The sequence below is a fragment of the Podarcis cretensis genome (assembly GCF_951804945.1).
Source record: "Podarcis cretensis genome assembly, chromosome: 6".
NCBI lineage: Eukaryota > Metazoa > Chordata > Lepidosauria > Squamata > Lacertidae > Podarcis > Podarcis cretensis.
In genome coordinates this window covers 43,003,242-43,029,659 of record NC_137175.1, presented here as the reverse complement: position 1 = coordinate 43,029,659, position 26,418 = coordinate 43,003,242, and the positions used below count along the sequence as shown (strand labels likewise).

General features: G+C 41.4%; 1 protein-coding gene across 20 annotated transcripts in view; it reads left to right on the top strand.

Annotated features, from left to right (window-relative positions):
• NFASC (neurofascin) overlaps positions 1–26,418 on the top strand; it is a 177,700-nt gene that overhangs the window by 66,229 nt on the left and 85,053 nt on the right. For 17 of the 20 annotated variants that reach the window (XR_013840286.1, XM_079981921.1, XM_079981924.1 and 14 more), the window contains 5 exons: positions 13,856–14,043; positions 19,947–19,964; positions 23,450–23,555; positions 24,142–24,341; positions 25,780–25,902. Coding sequence is in view for 19 of the 20 variants with exons in the window: in XM_079981921.1 (XP_079838047.1) it covers positions 13,950–14,043; positions 19,947–19,964; positions 23,450–23,555; positions 24,142–24,341; positions 25,780–25,902 (541 nt within the window). In the remaining variant the exon portion in view is untranslated. Of the gene's footprint in view, positions 1–10,216; positions 10,237–13,855; positions 14,044–19,946; positions 19,965–23,449; positions 23,556–24,141; positions 24,342–25,779; positions 25,903–26,418 lie in introns of those variants that run through there. The other 3 variants (XM_079981922.1, XM_079981926.1, XM_079981925.1) reach the window with 2 other exon arrangements.

The following is a 26,418-nucleotide window of genomic DNA, read 5'->3' as shown; positions in this document are numbered from 1 at the left end:
TTTAACATCCTTTTAAATTGATCCCTCACCTTGTATAAACCAGTAACAAGTTGCTGTATTCTTTGAAATGTGATGCAGAAACCTCTACAGGAACAGTTTACTACTGAATCACTTGTAATTATGTGATTAAAAGCTATAAAGCAGGAATCACAAAGTGTCTTCCTGGGGATATTAGCAACTGGCATTTTAATGTTCATTCTGTAAATTGTAAATACAGTTTAAATGCTTAATTGCTACCAAAAGTACTCTGATACTCCTGAAAGGCTGATTAAAAACAGTTCTCTATTTTGAAATATTTCATCTCTTTAATTTTGCCAAGGAAATATTATTTTCTCTCTCACTTCTTATCTTCACCTCTGTGCTTTTCATTGGTGCTTTTTTTCACTTTTATAAATGTTCTCTAGACTTCTTAGCTACTCCTTTTCTATAATTTTCAAGGTTGAACTTGAGCCACTATTTACCATGTCTGCCCCACTGTGGTGATAATAAAGAACAGTAATGCTCTCCCACAACTTTGGTAATTAAAAATCCCAATGACCATGTTCCCAATAACCATAGATAGAGGAATCAGCCTATGTGTGAGCAATCCCTTCCCTCCTTCCAGAGCAGAGACAAAAACCACAAGGCAAAGAATTGTAGCACCCTGCTTGTGGTTAACGCTTAGCTGGAATGAAATATTCAACGCAGCAATAGAGAAATTAAAATAATAATTTATTTGTCAGACAAATAAATATGAGGCACAGTGGTATATGGTTACCAAGCTCTGGCCTGGCCTCCTGCCATTCTGGCCAGCACTTATATTTCCTTAATCCAGCCCCCTTGCTACTCCTGTGGCTGCCTCTGTCCAATCAGCCTGGTTGAAATTCCTATTGGCTGTTTGCTAGAACCAATCACAAAAGATACACCCATTTCCTTCTGTCCTTTTATGGGAAACAAAAAGCTATATATTCTTCTATCTATAAATGACAAATAAGTAGTAATATATCTTACATGTGTCTTAACAAGGAACCTTAATTACCAGCTCACCTCTTGCCCTCCTTGCCCTATTGCCCTCCAAAACAAATGGTTTAATCTCAAATTTTTATCTTAAACAGATGTCAGGGATCATCATTGAAAGATCTCCTTCTCTTGAAGGTCTTTTAAACAAAGGCCTGACAACCAGTGCTCTAATGATGTTTCCCCGCCCGGCAGGGGGGGCTGGGCTGGTGGCTGATGGCCCCTGTGATCTCTTCCAACTATATGAAATAAGAATCTAGCATAAGGATTTAACATTTCTTAGCTTCTAATTCCTTTGCATAATTACATTTAAGCCAATATATTTTTAATACATAACATAGATAGCTTTTTAGAAGAATAAACCTTTTCAAAGTAAGGAACAGTTTCCAGCCTCAAAAATAGAAAGAAAACCTCTTCTCCAGCCAAGCCAGTTGCCTTTTTCACTGCTCTTGACCTTTCAACCTTAGGAAAATATGGCTCAAGTTTAATGGGAGGCACATGGTTTTATTTTACTATTTACCCACTCTTAATTATGTTTATCTCTTCTTTTTTTATCTTCTGTAATATGTAGGGTCAGTGTAACCTTGGCTGTCAGCCTGTAATTCCCTTTTTACGACTTTGAGAATTGTTTTCTGCTATAAATCAGGGGGCCCCCTTGTCTAGGAGAAAAACATTTTGCCAAGGTTCTTAGGCAGCTGCTCTTCTGCCTGGCATGAACATTTGAAAATCTTTAAGCTCATTTTAAAATACAGGCCCTGATCAAAATATAAGCTTGATAAAAATGCAGGCTTATGATTAGATGCCTCAGAATTACAGGCAAAACAGCACTTATGGTTTGTTTCTCTCCAAACAAACCACAAGAGGGAAGCCAAGAACAGCCCTTGGTTTCTGGTCATGATTTGTTTGGAAAGAAACAAACCATGTGCTGGTTTGCATATAATGCTTAGTCAGCTGCTCTGTAGTTTCTTTCTCCCATCTAGGAAGGAAGTACATATAGAGTGATTGAGCTGCATAAACCAGCATGCAGCTCTAATTTTCCTAACCATAGTTTATGGCCTATTAATGGTGATCAAAATCACGCCTTTATTAGTTGGCTACTATGTGACAAGCGAAAGCTCTGCATAAAGAGATAATAAGGAAATCAACTGGGCTTCCCAATTTTACCATCTGCATTTTAAAAGCCACATATTCTTCCTGTTTGTTAAATGCATGATAATTGTGGCTATTTTTGTACATTGGTGCAGTTTAGTACTGTGTGATTTTTCATTGTGACTATAATTAGTACTTGGATGAAGTTTACTTTTAGATTCTCATTTACATAGCAGAGTAGTTATTCGCACAGATACCGGATATGAATTAATTTAAAACTAAATATAAACTGTGTGCCTTAAAGTGTGTGGAGATGCAAAATATTACATTATATACACAAAAGGAAAAAGGATGGAGTACTCAGACTGGGGATGTCTGGACTCTCTAAGCAGAAAATATTGGTGATAAACAACACATTCCAATTTTGAGCTATTCTTTGGTAACTTAGTGCCTCAGGGCATACAGATAGTGGAAAGGTTATTAAATTGTAATACAAAGAATATCTAAGTCTTAAAATCAAAGTCAAGCAATAGTAATAGTGTTTGATCCCTTTGGGAAGAGACCTGGAGCACTGCTGCTAGCCAGCATGGACAAATGCTGAACTGAATGGGCCAATAGTGTGATCTGAGAACAGATTTAGGGGGTGCATGAGGAGACGAGAGTGAGGGAAAGTTCCTTCTCACAGCCAAAAGTCCTTCTGCTAGTGGTTCTATGTAGCTGGATACCACTCTTTCATTTGTTCTTATGTCCCTTCTTGTTCTTATGTTCTTATGTCAACCCTCTGTTGACATGAATCATTTTTGTCTACAGCAAACCTCACCCACAAAATGTGACATAACAAGGATGCCTCATGATGTATATATGACTAGGAACTACAGCTGGCATGGCATTGCTCTTTTGGGCTTCTTCCCACAAAACATTTGAATAGACAGCTTAAAAGTTAGTTGCCCTGGGCATTTAGAGCAGGTTCAAACACTGGCAACCATAGCTAATTAATCACTGTTAGCGAAGATGAGAAAGGCCTTTGCCTGAGATCAGGGAGATTTTCTGCCGGTAAATCTGATGGTATTGCAATATAGATCAGTGGTTGCGCTTTATAACATTGGCACCGCCAAACATATCTTTGGGTTTCTTATTTGCCTTTTCGTTTAGTATTTATAACTTTCACTGTACAAAACAAGTGATTCCAGAAGAAAAAATTAAAATGTGTACTTTGAGATATGTTAATGAAGACTACCCCCTTCCTCCCACCCTAGTGCACACACATGGTAAGTGTGTGTGTAAATAGCCCTGTCTAGATAAAGATATTTTTACCGCTCAGTCTTGATTCTAGAGATTTTTATTTTGGCAATGCTTTTGACTGGCAATACTTAATCCTTCTTTATCTGCCCTTTTCAATCAGACATAGATGTAAGATTGAATTCTCATCCTGGAGCATTACATACTATTAAGCACTGCAATATGCAATCTAAATGCAAAGAAGCATGTAATATGCATCATCACAAGGCATAAAACAACACAGTGAAATTTCTGTTCAGGGTTTCTTTGATTCTGCATCTGGCCTGTACCCATCATGCTTGCTTTTAGCAGCTTGCTGGCCTGCTGTGTGAAATCGCCCTGTCTTTCTTTCTCCCTGACACTCTCTTGGGGTAGCCTGAAGGCAGCCACTTAACACAGTGATAATAAAAGGGGTCAATGTACCTTGAGTCTGAAAAAACTTGACTAAAATGGCATATATTAACATGAATAATTAGAGTATTTTTTAAAAAATTGACATTTTGAAAAGACAAAAGGGCAGTGTCAGGGCTTGAGACATTCAAGAGAACCTGAGAAAATAGTACACTCACTACATAATATTGTAGACTCAAAATAAGGAGGCAGAGCTATACTAGAGATAGGGAAAGCTGGATCTGAAGCATATTAACAGACCTCCTTTGACCTCCCCAGTTGTCCCATCGGCACAGACTATCCATTTTGGCATTACTCTTATTTTTTGTGTGAATTTCTTTTTGTATTTTTTGACCTGTACTGAATCACGAGATGTGGAATTTTTGAAAGAGATACCATATCCAGGTAGCCTTTAAATTGTGGCTTGTTAAACAAACCATGAGTGCAAACAAGCAAGCAAAACACGGCTTGATTCTCCACACTTGATTTTTATTCCACTTGCTCTTGCCTCACGCACCTGTAACTTGACAAACGTCGGAGGTAGGGTGGGCAAACAAACCATGCTTTGTAAGTAAGACTTACGCGGTTTGGATGTAAAACTACACCATAGTTAAGACCAGCCATGGTTTATTAGCCAGCAGCAGCTCATGGCTTCACACTGGTGGTTTGCTGCCAGAAAACAGACTATGGCTAGTCTCCTGGATTGATTGTGGATGTTTAAACATAGTGTTATGTGTGCAAAATGCCATTATGTTTATGCACTTCTTAAAACAGCTATATATTTTCACCCTCATTTGAAGCCAGCATCTAGTGGAACTCCACTATAACACCTGTTACCTGGAACCCACATGCAATTCTTTTTATCTACAAAGCTAGCTTGGTGACAACAAATAAAGTTCTTGTTACAGATAAACCTGGGGGGGGGATTAGTCATGCATTTAAGAAATCACAGTTATATCACTGTCAGCATCTCTGTGCGTTTCTCTGTTAAACCCTTTGGTTTTTGCATTAGTAAGAGTGTGGGTGGAATCTCAGTCTCAGGGACAGAAAAGGTCGGGACAGCGTGGGCTGTGTTCTGATCTGATGTACAGCTGTGGGCAAACAGCACTGTGTGTGTCTCCTGACTGCAAACCACCCACTCGCACAAGTATGGCAGCAAATTGCTTCTAGGAAAACGGTGAGTTGCCTGCTCATAAAAAGATGTCAGTGGAGCTGTCAGGCACTGAGATTTCTTACATTTGGAGAGATTGCATTTGGATCTTGTTTACTCTGTTAACATGTCTGCAAAAATATGAATGGCATTGCCTGTAGGTTGACAGCTTCTGTCTTTCATTTTTATCATACAGTGAATACCATTCATTTTGAAACAGACTTGCCTTCTTAATGTAGTTCCTAATTCCCATGCAGTATATCAATTACCATCTCCTTTGTTACTTAGCTTTTCGCAAAACACCATCAAGTTGACTCTTGGGAACTGTTTGAGGCTGCAATCCACACACATCTTTACACTCTCTCTCTCTCTCTCTCTCTCTCTCTCTCTCTCTGTGTGTGTGTGTGTGTGTGTTCTGCCAGCCAGCATCATCAGAGTGATACAAGTGTCACTCCATTGGTGCAGATTTCTCCCTTCTGCCCACTGAACATGAGTGCAGGTAGACGATCTGCCAGCACTATCCCTTTCAGCAGAGCCCAGCAGGAAGCCCTGAAACATGGTGTTCCAAAAGTGGGGCAGGGTTGAGCTGGCTTGAGAACCACTGCGTCCTAAGCCACTGTCACACCCTACCAGCATTGAACCCCATCTGGGCCTAGTTGCAGTGCAAGCCTGGAGCCTGTGCAGCGATCAGGCCTAATCTATCTATCTGCCCTGCACCTTCCACTCCTGCCACCATGAATGGCCTAGCTGCAGGTGCAGCGGTGGCTTTACCTCTCCTCAGAACTGTGGCAATGGGGACTTAGGATGGTTCTTTGAGTGTATTACTAGCACCTGGCACCATTTTTAAAGTAGCTTTGGAAATTGAGAAAGTCATTTAGAGTGGAAGACCAGGAGGAGGGCCATGTAACCTTTCACTACCAGCTGTGTTTTTACTCCAAATTGAAAAAGCCATGTGGGGTTTTTCTTTGGGAAAACAGCTGGTGGGGATAGGTTATGATTCCCTTTTTGCCACTTCTCTGCTCTAATTTTCTCCCTCCGAAAGCTGATTTGCTGGTCCCCATTGAATGCATTAGCGTTAATGTGCAATTAGTCCTTTGGTCCTATGTTGCGCCGTCAGTGAGCGCCAAACTTTATATTATGCCAGGAATTTATCTCCCAACTTTTATTTTTTTTAATGCAGTCAGAGCTAGGATTGTGGAGGGGTCACAAGGGGATCTAGTGCAGGCAAGCAACTTTCCAAATTGCTGATTAGTTCAGAAAATTTACTGTTCTCCCAAATTTGTTTTGCAAATAATGACTCATTTCATACCTGTCCAACAGAATGAAATACTGGATAACATGTATATCAGGTGTTAGAAGCTGAGAGTAATGGTCATGAAGTTTTTATTTTTGTTATATTTATATTTGGCGACAGCTGGGAAAACATCTTTAGAACATCCGTTGGGGAATCACAAGCTAAAAAAAAATCACACCCCTCTTAATCTCTAATCTGACTGGTGAAATTGGGACAAACAGAGAGGATTTGCTGGTGTGTGTGTGTGTGCGCGCGAGCGCAGTGTTGGATTCCCAGAATAAGATGCTGAATTTAGCATATCACTGATTGAAGGAACAGAGTGAGAGAGAGATGCCGACTTCCATATGTAAATTACCAGTGCATTTTAATGATAGGCATTATATGCAGGACATTGCTTAATCCGTAACAGATCCTAACAGTACATTTTGCAAACGGAACCAAGAGTAGATCATGGCTGAAAAAAAGCTGCATGGAAATATATTCATAAGCCACATACCATAGATAAGTGCTGTGAGCCTTTGTCTTGCCATGTCTTCCTTGTATGAGTTCTGTGAGTCTGAAAACTAGTAAGCTTGGCCAGTTTTGAGTAGTGCTGTGCCAAATTTTCATGAATTTTGATTTTGGATTAGAAGTGTTGGAATTCATTTCATGCCCTGTCCCAACCACTTATCTGTACCCAGCTGGATTGGGGGACAGAGCATTAGCTCAGTTGCCTCTGTGCATTTAGCCTTCTCCCCGATCCATAACTTTTGAAATAGGTTTTTAAACATACTTTCTGCAAAGAGCTGTGAAAAATTGTTTAAAAGCAGAACACTCTTTGTAAGGGGGGAAAAGAATGCACCCCCTTTTGTGGTGGTGGAGGTATTCTGTGCTAGTTTGGCATCAAATGAGACTTGCACTCATACACACAAAGTTTTGCTGGATTGTGGTCAAAAAGTATATTATTAAAAGAAAAGATGCAGTTGTTGGTTGTGATCTGCCGTCCTGCTTATATAGAGTACTGCCTCGGATTACCTAGCTCAGAAACCTAAGCTGTAATGGATGAGCTTGCTATAGGAGCTCATTGGCTTCCTTGAGCCTCTGGGTTCAGTTGTACAAATCCCCTGACACATGACAAGTTTTGTGGCAGATAAGGCCATCAGTGACTACAAGTCATGATGCTTATATAGTACCTCCAACTGTCTTGAAAATGCTGGGACTGTCATGAAAAGCCATCATGGCTTCTCACTATGTCATGCGGAGCCCTGAATTCTGCAATTGGGAAAGGGAGTGGGGAGGGGCTGGAGCAGGGGCAGGAGGAGGAGGAGGCGGCAGCCTGGCCACTCACAGGGGTGCAGCAGGACCTGAAGGGAGGGGGAGGGGTGCTGCTGTGCTCCTCAGCTCTGCCAGCCTGTACCACTCAACACATCTGACTATGGCACTGGTGGCGGTAGGAGCACACAGGGACCCTTCGGTGGTCACAGCTGCTGACCATAGAGACTACATTACTGGCATGGAAGTGCTGCCTTGTAAACATCTGGTGTGGTTGCCTCCTCTGATGCCCAAGGCAGGCTGATGGAAGCCTCCCATTTTTACCATATATCACCTGCATATAACAAAGACATTTGCTGGTACAGTATTATTACATATCCCTCTTGGTAACAGCCATTGGGGCAGTTCAACCAGCCCCACCCTGTTCCCGTATTCCTTCGGCAATGTGTGTTTTCATGCAGAAAAGTGGTGGGAGGCACTAGCTGAGGAATCCCTCAAGGGGAAAAGGCTCAGAGCCAGGGAATTGGTGGTGGGGAGGCAATGCCTGGTCAGAGGGAGCAGACTGAGAGGAGGAGGAGTTAGACACCGAAGAGGCAACAGTGTTTAGTGAGCAGGAAGAGACTGGGGCAGAGAGCAGTCCAGACCCAGAGGCAGGAGAGGAGCAGGGCCAGGAGACAGGGTGAGGCAGGCTGCTGGAGAATCCAGGGAGTCTCCCCCTCCTGCTGCAACCAGCTCCGCTCCCCCCTCCCGTCTCCCAGAATACACAGAGAAATGAAGAGAGACAATACAACAGAGCCTTAGGCTGCTAAGGAAGGAACTGGGGGAGGGCCTAAAATCTGTCACTAATGTGTTATGGGAGTGGATTCTTCCAGTTGTGAGATGGTCTTTAAACCAGGTCAGGGGTCTGCAACCTTTAAGACAAAAAGAGCCACTTGGACCCGTTTCAGAAGAAAAAAAATCTGGGACCCGCAAAACTCGTCACTATAAAAATAACTTTTTTGTCACTTTTTATTATTATTTCTTTGTTTGACCCCTCAGAATTACTCCTAATCATAGAAATAAACGTTAAATTAACAAGTTACCTTTTTTTGTGTGTGTGTTCTTCACTCCCCTTCAAAACAGTGACCAGCGTACATGCCCCCTTTCAATGCAGTGACCAGCGTACATGCCCCTTACAATGTAGCGGGCGGGCGGGAAGGTGACGTCGGGATGGTGCGTGACTAACGCACGCCCCCATGCGATGTCACAGCCAGTACAGTGCCCGCCACAGTGGGGAGTGTCGGGGCACACAATGCGCCTCCTCCCCTCGCTAGTATCCGCCCCGGAGCCGCAGCAAAGGTGTAAAAGAGCCACATGCCGCTCCGGAGCCGCGGGTTGCTGACCCCTAAACCAGGTGATCTAATGAGGCCTTAGAAACGTTATGAATTGTTTCCATAATGAACTTGCAGGCTTTAGTGGTTTACAAGCAGAATAAGAGGCATGCTTGGGAATGATTTAATGTGCTTATATATTTGGCTATATTTTATTGCTTGTTGATGTTGAAGTCCATATTCTTCTCTGATTATGTTTGTAAGCCATAGCTGTCAACGTTTCCCTTTTTTTAAGGGAAATTCCCTTATTCCGGATAGGAATCCTCACAAGAAAAGGGAAAAGTTGATAGCTATGTTGTAAGCAGCAAACAGTTGCTCATTTATTCTCCAGGAACCTAGGCTTTTTCTTCACCTAGTCTAGCTATAGTCTTCAATTAAAACACAACAGGGCCATGAATCAGCAATCATGGCTATCATCCTGCTTGTAAACTGCTGGTGGTACTTTTACTACCCCAAAAAAACTGTGTTACTCTCTTGCTAAATTCCTCTTCTTTTGTACATGGGAAGGACTGAGAATGTAGACATCATTACCCAAATTCAACAAGGGCATTTCTTGGTCCCTTCCCTGCATATTGTGGAGAGGTGGTGGGGAATAATTGTGAATTAACCAATGGGTCATATTGCAGAAGCAAAGAGAAGGTCATCTGCCATTCTCTGCAGCTGTAGAATATATTTTTCCCTGTTGTACAAGATAAGCTCTGATATATACAAAAGAGCATATCAAGTGGCAGTCTGTTAATTACTCATCACCATCTCCTTGGGCCAGTATGTATACGTCGTCATCAAGGGTTTCCTCCAATTTAGTCCAAACTACTCAATATGTTCTTAAAACATCCTTGACAAAATTGCTGTTTAAATGAACTATTACCGGTGCAATACTGCCTTCATGTTCTTATATCCATTCAGGTTGCTATTTGCATTGATGAGCTGCAGCCAAAACCACTGCTACTTATTTATTTTTCATGAATCTGGGGTTTCCTTGCCTTACCAATAGTTTCCTCTTGCACCATTGTCCATGTGCAACATCTGTAAATTCTGACAAGGACACAAGTCTGGGGATGCTTTCTCACACAGCTTTGTTTTTATTTTAGATATGAGCAAATGTGAATGCATGTCTAAATGGAAGCCAGATATTTATAGCTCTGTTCATGATAAACTGTAAATCAGGGATGAGGCAAGCTCTGATGAGTTATTGTAGTAGTTTTGTGAAGCAGGTTTTTGGTGTTTTGAAACTGAGTGATTTATCCCCATTTGTATTGCCTTTAAATTCACATTACCAGAGCGACGGGTGTGCGTGTTAAGTCAAGACTTGTCAGAATGTTTCTCAGCCTGAAATTGTCATGGGATGTCTGTTTTGTAACCATCTTGGTTATTTCACTCAGTCATTGTGCTAGAGATTAGCAATCTTGCACTGGAAGGTAAGTTTAAAGCATATGAAGGCTAGAATCCCCCGCATGTAAGCACTTGATGCTTAATTTGATAACAACACAATGAATTATATTAGCTGGTGAAATTATTTATAATTTCTAATATTCAGTAAGTATGATTGTATTTACTTCAAAGGTAGATCCATGATTGTGTATATGTTACCTTGAATTTCCGAAATTGGATGAATGTGTGAATGTTGGCAATGCCCAATAGAAAACAGGACTGGTTGGCTAGACTCCTGAACAGGACCACTGCACACTGAAATAGATTGTTGCATGTCCCTCTTGTGACTTCCTAACAATCAACATTCCAATGATACTGATGAGATAGTAGGTAGTAAGGTAAAGGGACCCCTGACCATTAGGTCCAGTAGCAGACGACTCTGGGGTTGCAGCACTCATCTCGCTTTATTGACTGAGGGAGCCGGCGTACAGCTTCTGGGTCATGTGGCCATCAAGACTAAGCCACTTCTGGCGAACCAGAGTAGCGCACAGAAACGCCGTTTACCTTCCTGCCAGAGAGGTACCTCTTTATCTACTTGCACTTTGACGTGCTTTTGAACTGCTAGGTTGGCAGGAGCAGGGACTGAGCAATGGGAGCTCACCCCGTCGCGGGGATTTGAACCACCGACCTTCTGATTGGTAATCCCTAGGCTCTGTGGTTTAACCCACAGCACCACCTGCACTCATTTCCTTCCTTTGCTGCCTGCCACTGAACCCACCAATTTGCTATTGTTGCATCAGAGAGCCATTGTCAGTCAGTGAACAATGATGAGCTAAATACACCAAAGCTCTGACTCAGTATAAGGCAGCTTCCTATATTCCTCATTTAGGGGATTAGATGAATGTGGTGTTCCAGAATATCTAATTGGTGCAGTGCACACACGTAGTGGTCTTCGGCTCGTTTTTTCTAGTTCTGTGATCATGCTTTGCAGGAGACCAGCAAACAGCTTTTCTCCTTTGAGTATAGGGGTATAAATAATACTTGAGTATAGGATAAAGGATGCCTGAGATTTCCCAGGACACCTACTCAATTCCTGAGCAGATCTTATAGCAATAAGGAAGAACATGGCAAACTGTCAAGCAGACATATCTTTAATGACCAAGGGAATATATTCCAGTTCTTTATTATTGTTTTTTTCTTCAGTCTCTTAAAGCACTATTGTTTGAGCAGAAGATATTGCATGCATGAACCATGTGTTGGATCCTTGTTGAAATTTGGCTCTCAGGAGACAAGAAGAAAGCAGGTTTTAACATTTTTAAAAACCACCACCTGCAGCATTCTGAATCATGTAACAGTTGCACCCATGCAAGAATTTATAAGCTATTATTTAATATCACTAGTTTCTTGCACATTTTTCATGATTATGGTAATAGCATTCCTCTCTTTTCTCAGAGGTACTGGGAAGTTCAATATAACACCAGAGTGATGGTGGCTGGGCATCTCAGTCTTTCAGAATAAGACTTCAGTAGAACAGATGCAGTCTGTGTCTTACAAACTGGTCTGTGCTGTTCTCCCTTAGTCTCTTTCCCATTGACAAAAGCGGTGTTATTTTCATGAATTTAAAAAAGCACTAAGTTCTGTATCATTGTGTGTGCACAAAAGTCACTTCCAAGATCTAAGTGGACAATGGCTGACTTCCGCCAGTCAGAGGTGTAGGAAGGTCAGGTGGTACCCAGTGCAGAAAATTTCTTGTCACCCCCCCATTGATTCCCCCCCCCCGCCGCCGCAATAATAAATAAATTAAAAAAAACATTGATTTTTTAATTTATTTATTTTTGCCTGCAAAAATGGTTTTACGTTATTTCATATTTTCATACAAAGGAATGTGGATTCTGGGCCTCTGATAATAAGTAGGCGACTATGGAGAGATACTTAAATCTACAGGATGGATTGTGTTTTGACTTATGTTATTTTATTTATATTTATTGTTTATTTATTTAATAAATTTTATTTTTAAAAACCTGCAAAGTGGTTTACCAAAACAAAAACAAAAAACAAAAACCCACAGCAGTAAAATCAAGAAAAATCGGCTGTGTGCAGCGGGCAGGTCGAAGGCAAGGCAAGACCTAATCTACTCAGCCTAGTCTCATTTTCTTCACATAGGCCGACTTTTCAGGACCCAGAAAGCCCAGTGGAGGATAGGGCAGTAGGGTGGTTCATAAAAAACTTTTTTAAAAAAATACCTGCTCCAAAGGTCTTACTAAACTAGCTATATTTGACATTTCATGCATATCATTTAATATCTTGACCCTGCTCCACTGAATTGAAATTTCAGCCTTCACAACATAGGAAAACGGCCAAGTAAACAGCTATTTTCGTGGAGGAGGGTAAATATATTAACTGATATGCATGAAATTTCATATATAGCCATATAATCCATAATGTAGTAAGATAAGACCTTCAGAGCAGGCATTTTTTTAAAAAAAGCTTTTTTATGAACCACCGTAATAGGGCAGTAATTGTTCCTTGATAATTTGTCACCCCCCTCCATGATGGCACCTGGGGCGGACCGCCCCTCTGCCACCCCTTTCCTATGCCCCTGCCACCAGTGAGATAAGACAGAACATACGAACAAAACTGCTACACAAGTTGAAGGTTAAGCAGAAGAAAGGTGATGCTGTGTCTCTTTCTGAACACTCCCTATTCCCTCCCCTACTCTAGGCAATCCTTTTCACCTTTCCTATCTCAGGCCATCTGGAAAGTTGAGTTAAAAAGTGGAAAGCTTCCTCACCAAGAGAAGTTGCATCTGAGCATCATATTCTCAGTAAATACAAAAGTGACAATTGACCTGGTAGCATATGCTGTTGCAGCATAATGAAGTCAGTGCTATTGTTAATAATTACAGTATACTGTCAACCAGCTCAAGGGTACAGGACACAATTGGTAGGAGGTGCATGCTTTTAACTGTGTGTGTAAGACTGTGGGGTGGGGGTGGGTGTATGTGTGGTTGTGTATATGTGGGGGTGGGTGTCAGCCCTCTTTATCACTCCCTCTAATAGCAATGCAATCACCACTGGGCTTTGTTGACAGGACTAGAACTGAAACAGGAACAAAAGGAAGATATCAGCATATTTGAGGGGAAAGATTTGTAGAAGTACAAAAAGTATATTTATGTTGGTTTTTTAAAGGGCTGAGCATTCTCAGAAGCCACAGAATGTTGAGTGTTAGTTGCAAAGAGGAAAGAGAAAAATATTTGTGCCTGAACGCAAGTCAACAAACCTCACTAGGGCTATTCTTGAGTAACAAATCTTAAGAATCTGGAGCATAAACTACATTTACAATTCTGAATTTTAACATTTTATGTATTTATTTTTTCCTCTAAATAAGGTGTCATGTAGAGCTAGTAGAGTAATATGAAGAGTCTCATACTGAAATTTAGCCAGTCTATTAGAAATGAATAGACTTTCTGTGAAAAAATCAGGGGGAAAGTGGCTTAATCCTTTGTGTGACCCTCTTCTTAGTTACCAGGGTACAAAAGGCTAAATGAAATGTGGAATTTGCTTGCCTTTTGCAGTCTTCCTCCAAATTTTTTTTAAAAGAAAGATGAATACAGTATGTATGAATTTTAGTTGCATGTCATTAAATCATTTTCTTTTCTTTTTACAGTAAATCATATTATCCTGCTGCCCTACGGTAGTAAGACACCACTTTGCCTTGTTGGAGGAAACTGGGGACGTAGGATCTTAGCCAAATATTCAAAATGGTAATGCAAAGATATCTCCTAACCTATACGGGAGTGGTGCTCGCTTTATACTTTCATCACCTCATCAGAGCCATTGAAGTCCCTCGGGATCGTAAGTCCACTGATTGTTTATTCATTTATTTATTTACTTTCTCAGTTCCATCTCTGGGACAGCTGTCCCCAACCTGAGGTCTTCAAATGTTGCTGGACTACAAGTCCCATCATCCCTGACTATTGGGCACACAATAATGTAGTCCCAATAATAGGTTGAGGAAAGCTGCCCTGGGGAGTTATTCACTTCATTGGTTAGAGGAAAGACTGTATGTTTGCCCTGACTTTTTTTGTTCTATCTTCGAAGATAGTCAAGCTTTCATGACACATGTCCTTGGAAGCACATAATTGGGTAAAAAAACAGAATCTGTAACTTGGAACTAGACTATATATCCAGCTGCTTGGGGGTAAGGAGGTAACACAAAAGATATAAAGGCAAATTCACAGTATGTAAAATGGACCTTGAACACATGACATATTCAAATAACATTTTAGATGTTCATATTGCCTGATGGTTTCATTCCATGGCCCAATCTGTTTTCTGTGTGTTGGGAGGAATGTCCAGCCAGAAAGGCAACTAATAGCTGGGTGCCTGGCCATAATGTTCAGTTGTAGTCTTCTTGGTCATGCAAATAGATCATCTCTCTTTTTGTACTAGCAGGTGTAACATGGCTGTTAAAAGGTAAAGGTAAAGGGACCCCTGACCATTGGGTCCAGTCATGACCAACTCTGGGGTTACTGCTGGTTTAAATGGTTATTAGTGGAACGGCTACCAAACTATTCCAGTAAAGAGAAAAAAAAACCAAGCTCCTTTCAATATGAATGGAAAAGCCATTTTCAGACCAATATACTGCAGCCTCTATTTCTTTTTATTATTTGACCCAGAAAAGTAGATCTCAGGAGCTTTGAAGCTCTTTTCTGGGATTGCTTTATGTTCTAATCTTGACTCCTACTAGGAACATAGACAGCTGCCTTATATGGAATCAAATCATTGGTCCATCTATCCCAGTATTGGGTGCAGTAACTCACAGCGGTTTATCTAAGGTTTCAGCCCTCCCTGGAGATGTCTAGGGCTCAACCTGGGACTATCTGCATGTTTTACTACTGACCTATGGTTCAAGGGGATGATTTAAAAAGAACACCTGGCCCTTACCATGTGATAACTAGCATCCTGTTGTAGCTGAAGCTGGTAACTGTGGTTTACTTTCTGAGTTCAAATCACACTGAATTAATCCTACTGTCATATGGTGGTTTGTAGAGACTCATGAATTCTTGGCATACAAATAGGCTCCTAACTCACCTTCATCTCATCTCAGAAACAGGAAAGCTGGTGTGGCCAATACCCTTTACCTGAGATTTGGACTAAGGGATCTGAATTTCCCCTAATTTATATACAGTATATGCTTGCTTGCCTATATGTACTGTATGCTTTACCAGTTTACCTGATGCTTTAAGGACCTCTTACATATGACCTTGTATACATTTCCTGTATACAGACATTTACACCTGCCCAGCATCCTTATTGTGAAATTTCAACAATCATGAAAACTCTGGTGATTCATATCTCCTCAAATCTTTTATTATTATTATTTGTACCTGAAACATTGAAATGTTTAAGTTTTTTAACTGAAACATTTTTAATGTTTAAAGTACAAATAAAAAGAAAAAAGATTTGAAGAGGTATGAATCACCAGAGTTTTTGTAAATATTGAGTGGAAATGTATAGTTTAAACATTTTGAAAGAACACATATTTGCCTTTTGGTTTCTGAGTCTAAGCAATACTGAGACTCAGCAATACTGAGTCTAAGCAATATTGCATTCATGAGGATTGGGTGCATTTAATGATTGTTCATTTCAGTATCTTCTTTCTTCTGTTTACTATGCATGAATAACACAAAGCTCAGCAAAATTTCAACAAGTCTGCTGCATCATGTGACTTTAGGCCACGCCCCTAGCAGCCTGATAGAAGTTTTGTTTAATGTTGTTTTAAACTGGTTGGAAGCATCTGTTGTACATCCCTATTCTTCACAGGAAATGTAAAAGAAGAGTTCTAAGCATGGTCACCCACCCTGGCATTAGTTAGCAGTGGGTGTCATGGCTACGCTTAAGATAGCTGAATTAGCAAAAACTGCTTTAACAGGAAGCTGGTTTAAAGAAACGGAGTTCTCTCCATGTGTCTCTTCTCCCCAACCTTATACTGTATACAACTTTCAAGTCTCACATCAGATGTGTCTGATCTATAGAAAGGACTTTATGAAAATTGAGACAACGTATGTATTTTGGTAACCAAAGAAAATATTTAATTAAATTTTAATGATGATGATAATAATAATAATAATAATAATAATAATAATAATAATAATAGGCAAAGCTCTGTTGCATTAGCAGAGAAAGTATCTCAGCTCAAACAGAGCTAAGCAAACACCCCAAAGGAGAATTTTATTGTTTCAGAGTCAATCACACAATTGTAGTCACTGGGACCTGGTACTGAATGAAGACACTTAGGCTACAATCTTAGCTATGATCACCTCCCTATGAGAGAACACAGTGGAACTTTCTTCTCAGCAAACTTGCATCAGATTGCACTGCTAGTCCCTTGTTGGTTTAATATAATGCAGATTTTGTTGAAAGGTCTCTTTGGCATTGTCTAACTCAGGGGTGGGGAACCCATGACCCTCCAAATCTAATTGAACTCTAACTCCCATTAGCCTCTGACAGCATGGCTTATTGTCAGGGATGGTGGGCATTGTAGTCCAACAACATAGGGAAGGGCAAAGGTTAAGGCTCCCCAGGCCTAACTGACACTGAGTTTCATGATGAGGGCGCTAATAATTTTATTTGGGGCACAAGCTTTGATTGCTTCTGGTTACACTTAATCAAAAAGCTCACTACTTGTTCTGATAGGCGAGTCTCGGAAAAGGAACACAGGGGCAGTCGAATCAAATACAAGTACTTTCTAAAGAGAGAGGGATTGAAAACTTCTTACTGGTAACAGGTTCCCCCCTCCCTTTGAATGGAAGAATGAGTGTAATAGGACCTTAGAAAAAAAAAGGCACACTCAGTACTTGTTCTAAAGCTTGCTTGCTTTTAAACAAACTTTTGCATTTCTAAAGCACCTTCCGTCTATTATCACTTAATTCCAATAATAGTCCGCTTGGGGCAGGAGATGTATAAGATTAGCTCTTTCTTGGAGGTTATGTAACTGCAGTACAGTTTTATGTGCCGTTTCTGTCAGTTTTACGGCTTTCCATTTGCTGTGTTGGGGCTGTTGCATGATAAATATGTGTCACACATACAATGATCAGATGCCATCCTCCTGTGCCTCTTATGTAACATGCACATGCCGTCGCTTGGCCTGTGCTGAAAATGTATATGAAGTGGTGTCCCTAGTCTACCCGTTTCCCTAAAGAAAGCTAAGTGATCAACTGGAACATTTTCAGTTCAAAGGCTGCAGTCTTAAGTATGTTTACTAGAGAGCTCATTGGGACATCATTGGGACATCCTAATTATGCTTAGACTTTCATTTCATTTCAACTTGTGCTTTTTGGACAGCTGAGCAATCCTACTAGGCAGCAGATATTGGGGTGGATGCAGTTCATATCCTTTTGGTGAGATGGTTTGACAAATGTTTTGAAGTATTGCCTACTTCAAAGCAGTGTTGCTCAACACAGGACCTTGTAATAGGATGATACAGAAAAGTGGGGAGCCCCAAATCAAAGGAAAACATTAAGAGATCTGCAATACATCTGCCTCACCCAGCTGGGCCCATTTCAAAGGTTTTCTTTCCCTTTTGCATGCATCAGGCTCTAGAGTCCCTTTTTCCTTCTCTAAGCTGCTGGGGAATTGGATTTTTAATCTTCCTTTTATTGAACACAGCAAAGTGCTCTGTCTCCTTTAGCCCTCTGGTGCCTGCCCATTGTTTGTGGCAGAGGCTCAGCTAATTAATTCATCACTCCTATTTGTGAACTTGAAAGGTTTCAGGTTTTACTAAATCGAGCAGGTGGTGCATAAATAGCTACAGCTGCTCTGGGTTTATGATAAGTTTGCAAATTGATGACTCTCCACACAAATGAGCTCTCTTTTCCCTTTGAACCCAGACCCTCAAGCCCTCCCTCTTTCATAGAGATTAGTGGTTTCTACAGGTGCAGGGGTGAGTTAGAGCAAATGTCCACCAGTGAAGCCAGGGTATCAGATTTGAATTCTGAGTTGTTTAGCCAGCAAACTTCCCCTTGATGATGTTGGAGAGGCAGCTGAAAATATATTGAATCAAACTTGAGCGGCATCTGCATTCAGACAAAGGGATTCTTAAGAGGAGGTTGATGATAAATATAGATTTCTGCCCGAGAAAGCCTTGCTTCACCATCTTTAGAATTTTGGAGCTGTTGGCAAATATGTATGGAGGGAGAACCCAACAGATATACTTACAGAAACTGGAGACTCCTAGGGAAACTTAGTAGCCATAGAATTAGATAATTACCAATCTCATGGATGGGTACCGTAATTGATTTTAAAAAGAAGAGGATAAGAATAGGAATAACTAATAAATTTCAGCTAATGTTCGGACATCTTAGGGTGGGGCCAGTATCATCATTGTAGGGACAGTAGGCACGATACACTTCACATCTTTACCATACTCATGTAGGTAAGAAGTAGAAACCATTCAAAAGATAAACCAAGGGGTTCTTTGGCCATTGGTTTCAGTGGGAGAGAGGGAGCAGACACTCTTTATTTTTAGTGGGACTATAGCAGGGAAACAATGGGTTGGTTCCATGCTCCCAATCCTGATCCTCCCCCCCCCCCACTTCATGGTTGCTGTTTAGAGTTTTTAAATGATTTGTGGAAGTCTAAATGGCATGGTTAACCTCACAAGTAGGCTAGCTCCAAATATCTAATGCTGTCTGGTCTGGTTCGCATGGACCAAAGTGATTCCTCATGAAGTCTCCCTATCTGTATGGAATATGTGTCATTAAAGGTAAAGGTAAAGGTACCCCTGCCCATACGGGCCAGTCTTGACAGACTCTGGGGTTGTGCGCCCATCTCACTTAAGAGGCCAGGGGCCAGCGCTGTCCGGAGACACTTCCGGGTCACGTGGCCAGCATGACATCGCTGCTCTGGCGAGCCAGAGTCGCACACGGAAACGCCGTTTACCTTCCCGCTGGTAAGCGGTCCCTTTCGAACTGCTAGGTTGGCAGGCGCTGGGACCGAGCAGCGGGAGCACACCCCGCCGCAGGGATTCGAACCGCCGACCTTTCGATCGGCAAGTCCTAGGCGCTGAGGCTTTAACCCACAGCGCCACCTGCGTCCTTAGTCTCTCCATATACAACTTCCCACTTTAATTGTTGTGTCAAAAAAAAAATGTTACAGTGATTGTAGAAATAGCTACTGACAAGCAGGCCATACTTTAAATTCTCCAAGGGACCAGAGGCATACATGTAACTGAGGATGGTGTTGGCCACATCGTATGGAAAGAATTTTTGAACCTGTGGGCTAACCCTCAGCCTGGTCTTTCACATGCTTAAGCCACTCTCAATAAACTGGAAGTAGATCTTGTTTGAGGCTTTTGTCCGTCCTTTAAAACAAGAAGAGAAACCTGTGGCCCTCTAGCTCATCTCCCATCAGCCACAGGTGGTACAATGAATGGTCTGAGATGATGAGACTAGTGGTCCAAAACCATCTGGAGTGGCCCAGAACTACCTCTTAAAAGTCTTGAATTGCCTTTGTGGTCTTGAGGCATTAACTGTAACCTATGAATTTCTCTTTACACTTTTGTTGATGTTTTATGTAACTTTTTACAGAAGCTTGGAGTACTAGACATAAGCTAATCATTGCCATCCTTAAAACGCTAAGTTTTCAATTTAACTTTTTTAGATAGCTATATATACGTACTAGATCTAAAATGTGTTAGACTAACCCTTCCTCTCTCTTTCTTTTCTAAAAATACGCTTACACCTCGGAACTAACAGCAAGTATTCAAGATACATGTAAGTCTTACTTACTGACTTGTTTTTTCTCCAAAGCAGCTGTCTCCAGTTCTTGGGGGCGGGGGGCAGGGAGAGAGAACACAGGACCACTGTGCATAGTAACCATGTACATAGCAGACAGCCAAGAAGCCCAAAGTGAAATGGGGCCATAGGAGGGGCATTGCTTGCATGGTTAATAGCACTAAACACTGGAGTCTGACTTTTTGAAGCTTGAAATTCAGCACTTGGATGGTAACATAGAAAAGCTGTATCATATTCTAACCCAGGCTTCCTCAAACTCGGCCCTTCAAATGTTTTGAGACTACAATTTCCATCATCCCTGACCACTGGTCCTGCTAGCTAGGGATCATGGGAGTTGTAGGCCAAAAAACATCTGGAGGGCTGAGTTTGAGGAAGCCTGTTCTAACCAAACTAAGGAAACTTTGTTATTTTAGTATATGGTACTTGCTACGTTAACATCAAATACAGGTAAGATATAAAACCGTTTGAATGAAGCTTTTATATTGACTTAACTATAGAGACAGTCCTCTTCCCCAACACCCCCAATTCTTATGAGTGGTTTGGGTTTCCTTTTGAACTTAGTGTGAGGTAGAGGAGTGTGTGTGAGGGAGGAAAGCTTATTAAAGCCATTGGCAGTCTGAAAATATATTATATAATGGTCACTGGAGAGAGAAAACCTCAGGAGAAATGGAATACTGTGGCTTGTTCCAAGGCAGCAGGCTAGACTTAACACCAAGCCAAGCCAATAACATAATTACTCTTACTTGTGTGTGTGTGGGGGGGGGGGAATCACTGAGCTGCATTCCCATGTTCCCCCTCCAATACACCACAACTGGTAAGAGCAGCTGTGCTCCATTGCAGCTTACCTATCTCAGTTCTCTTCTGTCATATGCATACATATAGAGATGGTGCATCATAGTAGCTTTGGTGACAGCTTTTCCAGGAGCCAAACCTTCTTATTGAGCTCTACTCTACTAAGTGGATGAACTTACTTTGTGGCATCTTACATATATTTGCAGATGACATGTGGATTCAGATGTGGGTGTATGGTACTCTTGGGATGACCTCCTTGACTCCATCTTCATGTTCTTGTTTTTCTGTTTTCTGTGGTTGTTTCTTTCCTGTCCTGATTCTTCTCTTCCCAAACTTGAATTATCAGATGATAATTATGTGAAGATCAAGCAATTTGGGAGCACCACATTGTGGGGCATTGGCATATAGAGTTTGTAGGCCCAGGTATGGCTTTGCCTGGTAACATAACCTAGTCATAATGGCAAGACTGTAATGCAGTACTTTGCTATCAGTGTGCCTGTTTACTGATATTAGATACTGAAAAATTTCTTTGCTGATTTCTGCAGCCTCTGTTGTTGCACTTGATCTTGCAAAGATTTGTCTGCGTGCAGAAAGGAAATTGTTGCTGCGACTCAGCAGGTTGCAGGAGAAGGGGCAGATCAACAGTAAATGCAGACCAACATCTGACTGTAACCACTAGTCATCTCATGCTTTTCTAGAACTCATTTTCTGCAACTGATTGCTAGTCTTCTGTCCCAGTTTACACCTGAAAGTTATCCAGCCAAGTAGCCTTGGATGGATTTTGCAGGAAGAAGTGCGCGCCTTTAAATGTGGGCAGAGAAGAGGAATAGTCTCTTTAAGTTGCTTGCCAGAAATGGCACTCATTGGCCTAGTTCATATGTCTCATTAAACTATGGTTTAAATTGGAGTTACACATCTGTCAAAAGTGCAAGGGGACTCGCTGTCAGTACTGATCAGCTGATTGGTGGTAACAGCAAACCCTTTGGAAGTCTGTTGGATGTCTGAATTCAGTGATGTCAGCCATCACTAAGGATGGGGAGAATTGAGTTCAGTTCGCATATAAAGCCAAATCTATCAAATTCACACTTTCAAAACAATATGCAAACTGAAACACAGCTATCCCTCAAAATCCATGTTTTTCTGAATTTTGCAATGTAGTTGTCCAACCAAACAATGTTTTTTAAAAAATGCATATACTGGGGAAAAGAGTAAAATGTCCATGCTGTTAGTCCATGCTTTCAGGCTGCCAGACTCTGGGCTATATCCAACTAATGTGTCCCACCAGTGGGAGGATTTATGCTTGCACAATTGAACATTTCCTCCTCCCACTGTGCGCAGCTCATGGCCTCCCCAAAACAGCTCCAAAGGGTTAGGAGAACCCCTAGAACCTCTAGCTCCATTCAGTCAGGCAGGGGAAATGGTGTTCCAGTTTAAACTGTGAGGAGTTTGAATGTGTGGCTTTGCATCAGGAAAAATACTTTCACCTACAAAGGAAGGTAGAGGCTCGAAAATATAGTCTGTACAAGCCACTGTCTTAGGGAAGTATTTGAGTCGAGGAAGGAGATTCTTGATTGTTCCATGCCACAAGAGACCCAAATAGTCTCATTGGCATGGAGTGCCTTTATCCAACTGTGGCCAGTTCACCTACTATAGCTGTTTCTGATGTGTCCTATGTAGGGATGCCCTTGGAGACTGGTCAGAGATTGCTGCTGATGGAAATCACAGCCACTCATGGGTTTTGACTGCTCAAGACTATATTGCATCGGATCACAATGATCTGTACCAGCTGTCTATTTACTACCAAGCCCAATTTGAGGTTATGGTGTTGACATAAAAAGTTCTGAATGCCTTAGGACCTGGTTTCCTGCAGGACCATCTCTCCCTCTATGACCTGCCCACACTCTGAGATTTTCTGGGGCCTCTCTTGTAATACCATCATCTACTGAAATTCATGGGTCTATGTCTTATCCGACCGCTAATTTTGGCAATGACACCATGGCTATAGAACATCCTCCACGTGAGATGTGGCCAGCACCACCATTGTGCATCTTCTGTGCCTGTTGGAAATATTTCTTTCTCTTTCTCTGGGCTTTCTGAATATTTAAAGCATCTTCTCTGTATTGTAGTGTGAAAAGATGGAATGTGCTTTTTATTGAATTGTGATTTCTGCTTTTAATGTGCTTTGTCTGTTTTTGTAGTTCAGTTGATCAGTACCTGCCCATGGATCTTGTGATGAATGGTGTGATAGGAATAATTATAATAACAATAGCAGCTTCCATTTTAATCTGACCTTGGGTGCAAGCCACTGAGAAGATCGCCTTTGCTCAGCTCATATTCATTTTGATAGGGCTTGCAGGCTAGAAACATCGGTGGATTGTGCTCCTTGCCTTTCACAAGCAGGAAGGCAAAAACAGTGCATAGAGAACTGATGGTGTGCTGCAAATACGACAACCTTGCATTTCTTTAGAATAAATGGACTGTGGAGTTCATACTTCAATTTGTAAAGGGTCTTTGTTTGTAAAACAAAACAAAAAAAACAAGAGGCATGGATAATGTTGGAAAGAGCACTTGCTCTTATTAATTTGCTGTTTCAAATGGCAATAATTGAGAATGTCTTCCTTTGTCCCCTATTTATTCTCTCTTTCTCTGTCCCTCTTGCGTATACTTTACAGTGCCTCAACCTCCTACTATTACAAAGCAGTCTGTGAAGGATTATATTGTAGATCCGAGGGACAACATCTTCATTGAGTGCGAAGCAAAAGGGAACCCCACTCCCACGTGAGTGCAGTTCTAATTTATTTGTTAGGTTTGAATTCCACCCATTCATTGTGGAGCTCAGAGTGGTATAACAAAACAGGTGCTTATAATCAAAGCAGTGGCTAAGCCCACACCTGACTGTGGGTCAGAATTGCACTGCTATTCTGGCAGCCTTTCATGGTGAGTGTAAGCATGCACCGTCTCTTGAATGCAAGGGTTTTTTGTTGAATGGCTCAGATGTCATTCATTAAATTGCATGTATTGTACCACTGTAGGAATACCTATAGCAAATTATCTCTGGAGTAGTTTAGAGGAGTTTGTATCACAAAAGTTCTGTTATAGCCCTGTTAACTGGATGCCTTGCAAAAAATGACTTGCAAATGCCACCTGATGGCTACTTTATTTCCTCTCCCATACTGATGACAACAAGGAAAATATGCTAATATATTTGCATTAGGCTTCTCCTAGAAAGTAGAATAGAGAAATACAACTCATGAATGCATTAAGGGTTAATGGATCCAAAATAACATGTAAACCATGCAGTATTGGATAGAGCTCTTCCTGGGCAAAGAAGGTAATTGTCTCTTTGATGTAACTATTTTTATAGATTTTTATGGACGCGAAATGGAAAGTTCTTCAATGTTGCAAAGGACCCAAGAGTAAGCATGAGACATTGGTCATCAGGTACACTGGATGTTGACTTCCGTAGTGGTGGCAGGCCAGAAGATTATGAAGGGGAATTTCAGTGTTTTGCTCGGAATGACTTGGGGACAGCCATCTCCAACAAAATCTTTCTGCAGGTTTCAAGTGAGTATAATTATGACACTATTAGAAACCTTATTATTTTAGAACCTTATACACTGTGTCATTTGTGTTTGCAAGGGCTTTTTGTATTTGAGAATTGTTAATGTGCAGTCTGTTAGAGTCCAGTTCCAGTGTCGAGCTAAAAAGCGTTCAAAATTAATACAGTGGAACCTAGGAACTCGAACAACTCTGTTCTTGAATGTTTCAGCTCTCGAATGCCGAAAACCCGGAGGTAAGTTCTCCGGTTTTCAAACATTCCTCAGAACACGAATGTCTGACGTGGCTTCTGCTGTGCAAAAACCAGCTGTCAGCCAATAGGAAGCCACACCTCAGAACTCAGATCGTTTCAGAAGTCAAACGGTCTTCCGGAATGGATTATGTTCACGGTCCAAGGTTCCACTTTACAAAATTGCAGAAGTCACCTTCCATCACAGCAACTCAGAGAATCAGTCGTTTATCTTTGTTGCCGTTCTGTAATTTGTTATTTATAACACCTAAGTCACTACCTCCCTGCTTCTTCCCAAGTTACTCACAAATTGCCTTATCGGTCAAGAGTAATGTTTCTGCTCTCTTTCTTCAAAGGTTGACTTTTTAAAAAAAACAACAACACATCCTTTATACTAGGATTTTTCAGGGGTGATCCATGGGTGAGATTCTGAAGGAGACTCTCTGCTAGGTACCAAGGAAGTATATATCTTATTCTTGACAATCATAATTTTTCTGGACACCAAAAGTGGTTTGATAGTTCAAAACTTGAATTATTCCAAAGTTGTTTCTCTGAGAAAGCCAAAATCTGCATTTAAGTGATATCTTAGTAGAAAATTAATATTGCATAAGCCAGAGCAGTGTAAAGTATAGGCTAGTATAAAGTTGGAATAAATTTTGATATTGACAAAAGGGGAAGAGGATTAAATAATGTGGATGGATCTTGTGTTGGAAAGAAGATATGTATCCCTGTGTCACTATGGGGTGTGACTATGGTTTTAGTCCCACCCACCATTGACATGCTCCTGCCAACCTAGCAGTTCAAAAGCCCCTCAAAGTGCAAGTAGATAAATAGCGGGAAGGTAAACGGTGTTTCAGTGCACTGCTCTGGTTCGCCAGAAGCGGCTTAGTCGTGCTGGCCACATGACCCGGAAGCTGTACGCCAGCTCCCTTGGCCAATAAAGCGAGATGAGTGCCGCAACCCCAGAGTCATCCACGACTGGACCTAATGCTCAGGGGTCCCTTTACCTTTACTTTACCATTGACATGCAGCTCCCAGAAGGTTATGCAGCACTTGGAATGGAAAAGGTTCCCCACCTCTGCTTTAGACGGCAGAGCCAGATAAAATGTGGAAAACACGAGGGGATGGTGACTGCTCTATGGAGCAGTTTCAAAAATTAGCACCTTGTACCTTTATGTATGCATGTAATTTCTTTTGTGACATTTTTATTTGCAGAGTCTCCCTTGTGGCCAAAGGAAAACTTAGACATTCAAGAGGTTCATGAAGGTGCTCATCTTATCTTGGCATGCAATCCCCCTCCTGGACTGCCGCCTCCGGCTATCTTCTGGATGAGCAGCTGTAAGTCTTCACACTGGCTAGCAGGCTAGAACTGTACTTGGAAATGAACAGGGTTCCCTAACAGGACATGAGTGTAATGGTTTAGGCTGATCTCGGTGATGCTACTGTTTCCCTTGTCTATACTGATCATTCATGGGGCTTGGTGGTAGTATGGCACAACTGCAAAGGAGTGACCTTTTCCGCCTTTCCACACCCTCATGTTGTCAACACTGAAATGAAAATAATCTGGTTGTGGTACATTCAATATCTGCTGCTTGTTAATATGCAAAAGAAGATGGAGCTTCAGCCAGAGATAGCCCACGACCTCAGCTGGGTTATACTCCTCCAGAGCTCACCCCAGGATCTCATTAAGTATCGAAGACGATTCTGAGATGCACTTCTCATATTGCACACTGCTTCCTTAATGCCCTTAAAAAATGCTGTTCTAAGCTATCACTCTCATTGTTCTGCTGTTGGGATGTCCCTGGCTGCAGCTCCTGGAAAGAGCTGGTTTGCATAATAAATTTGAGACCTACC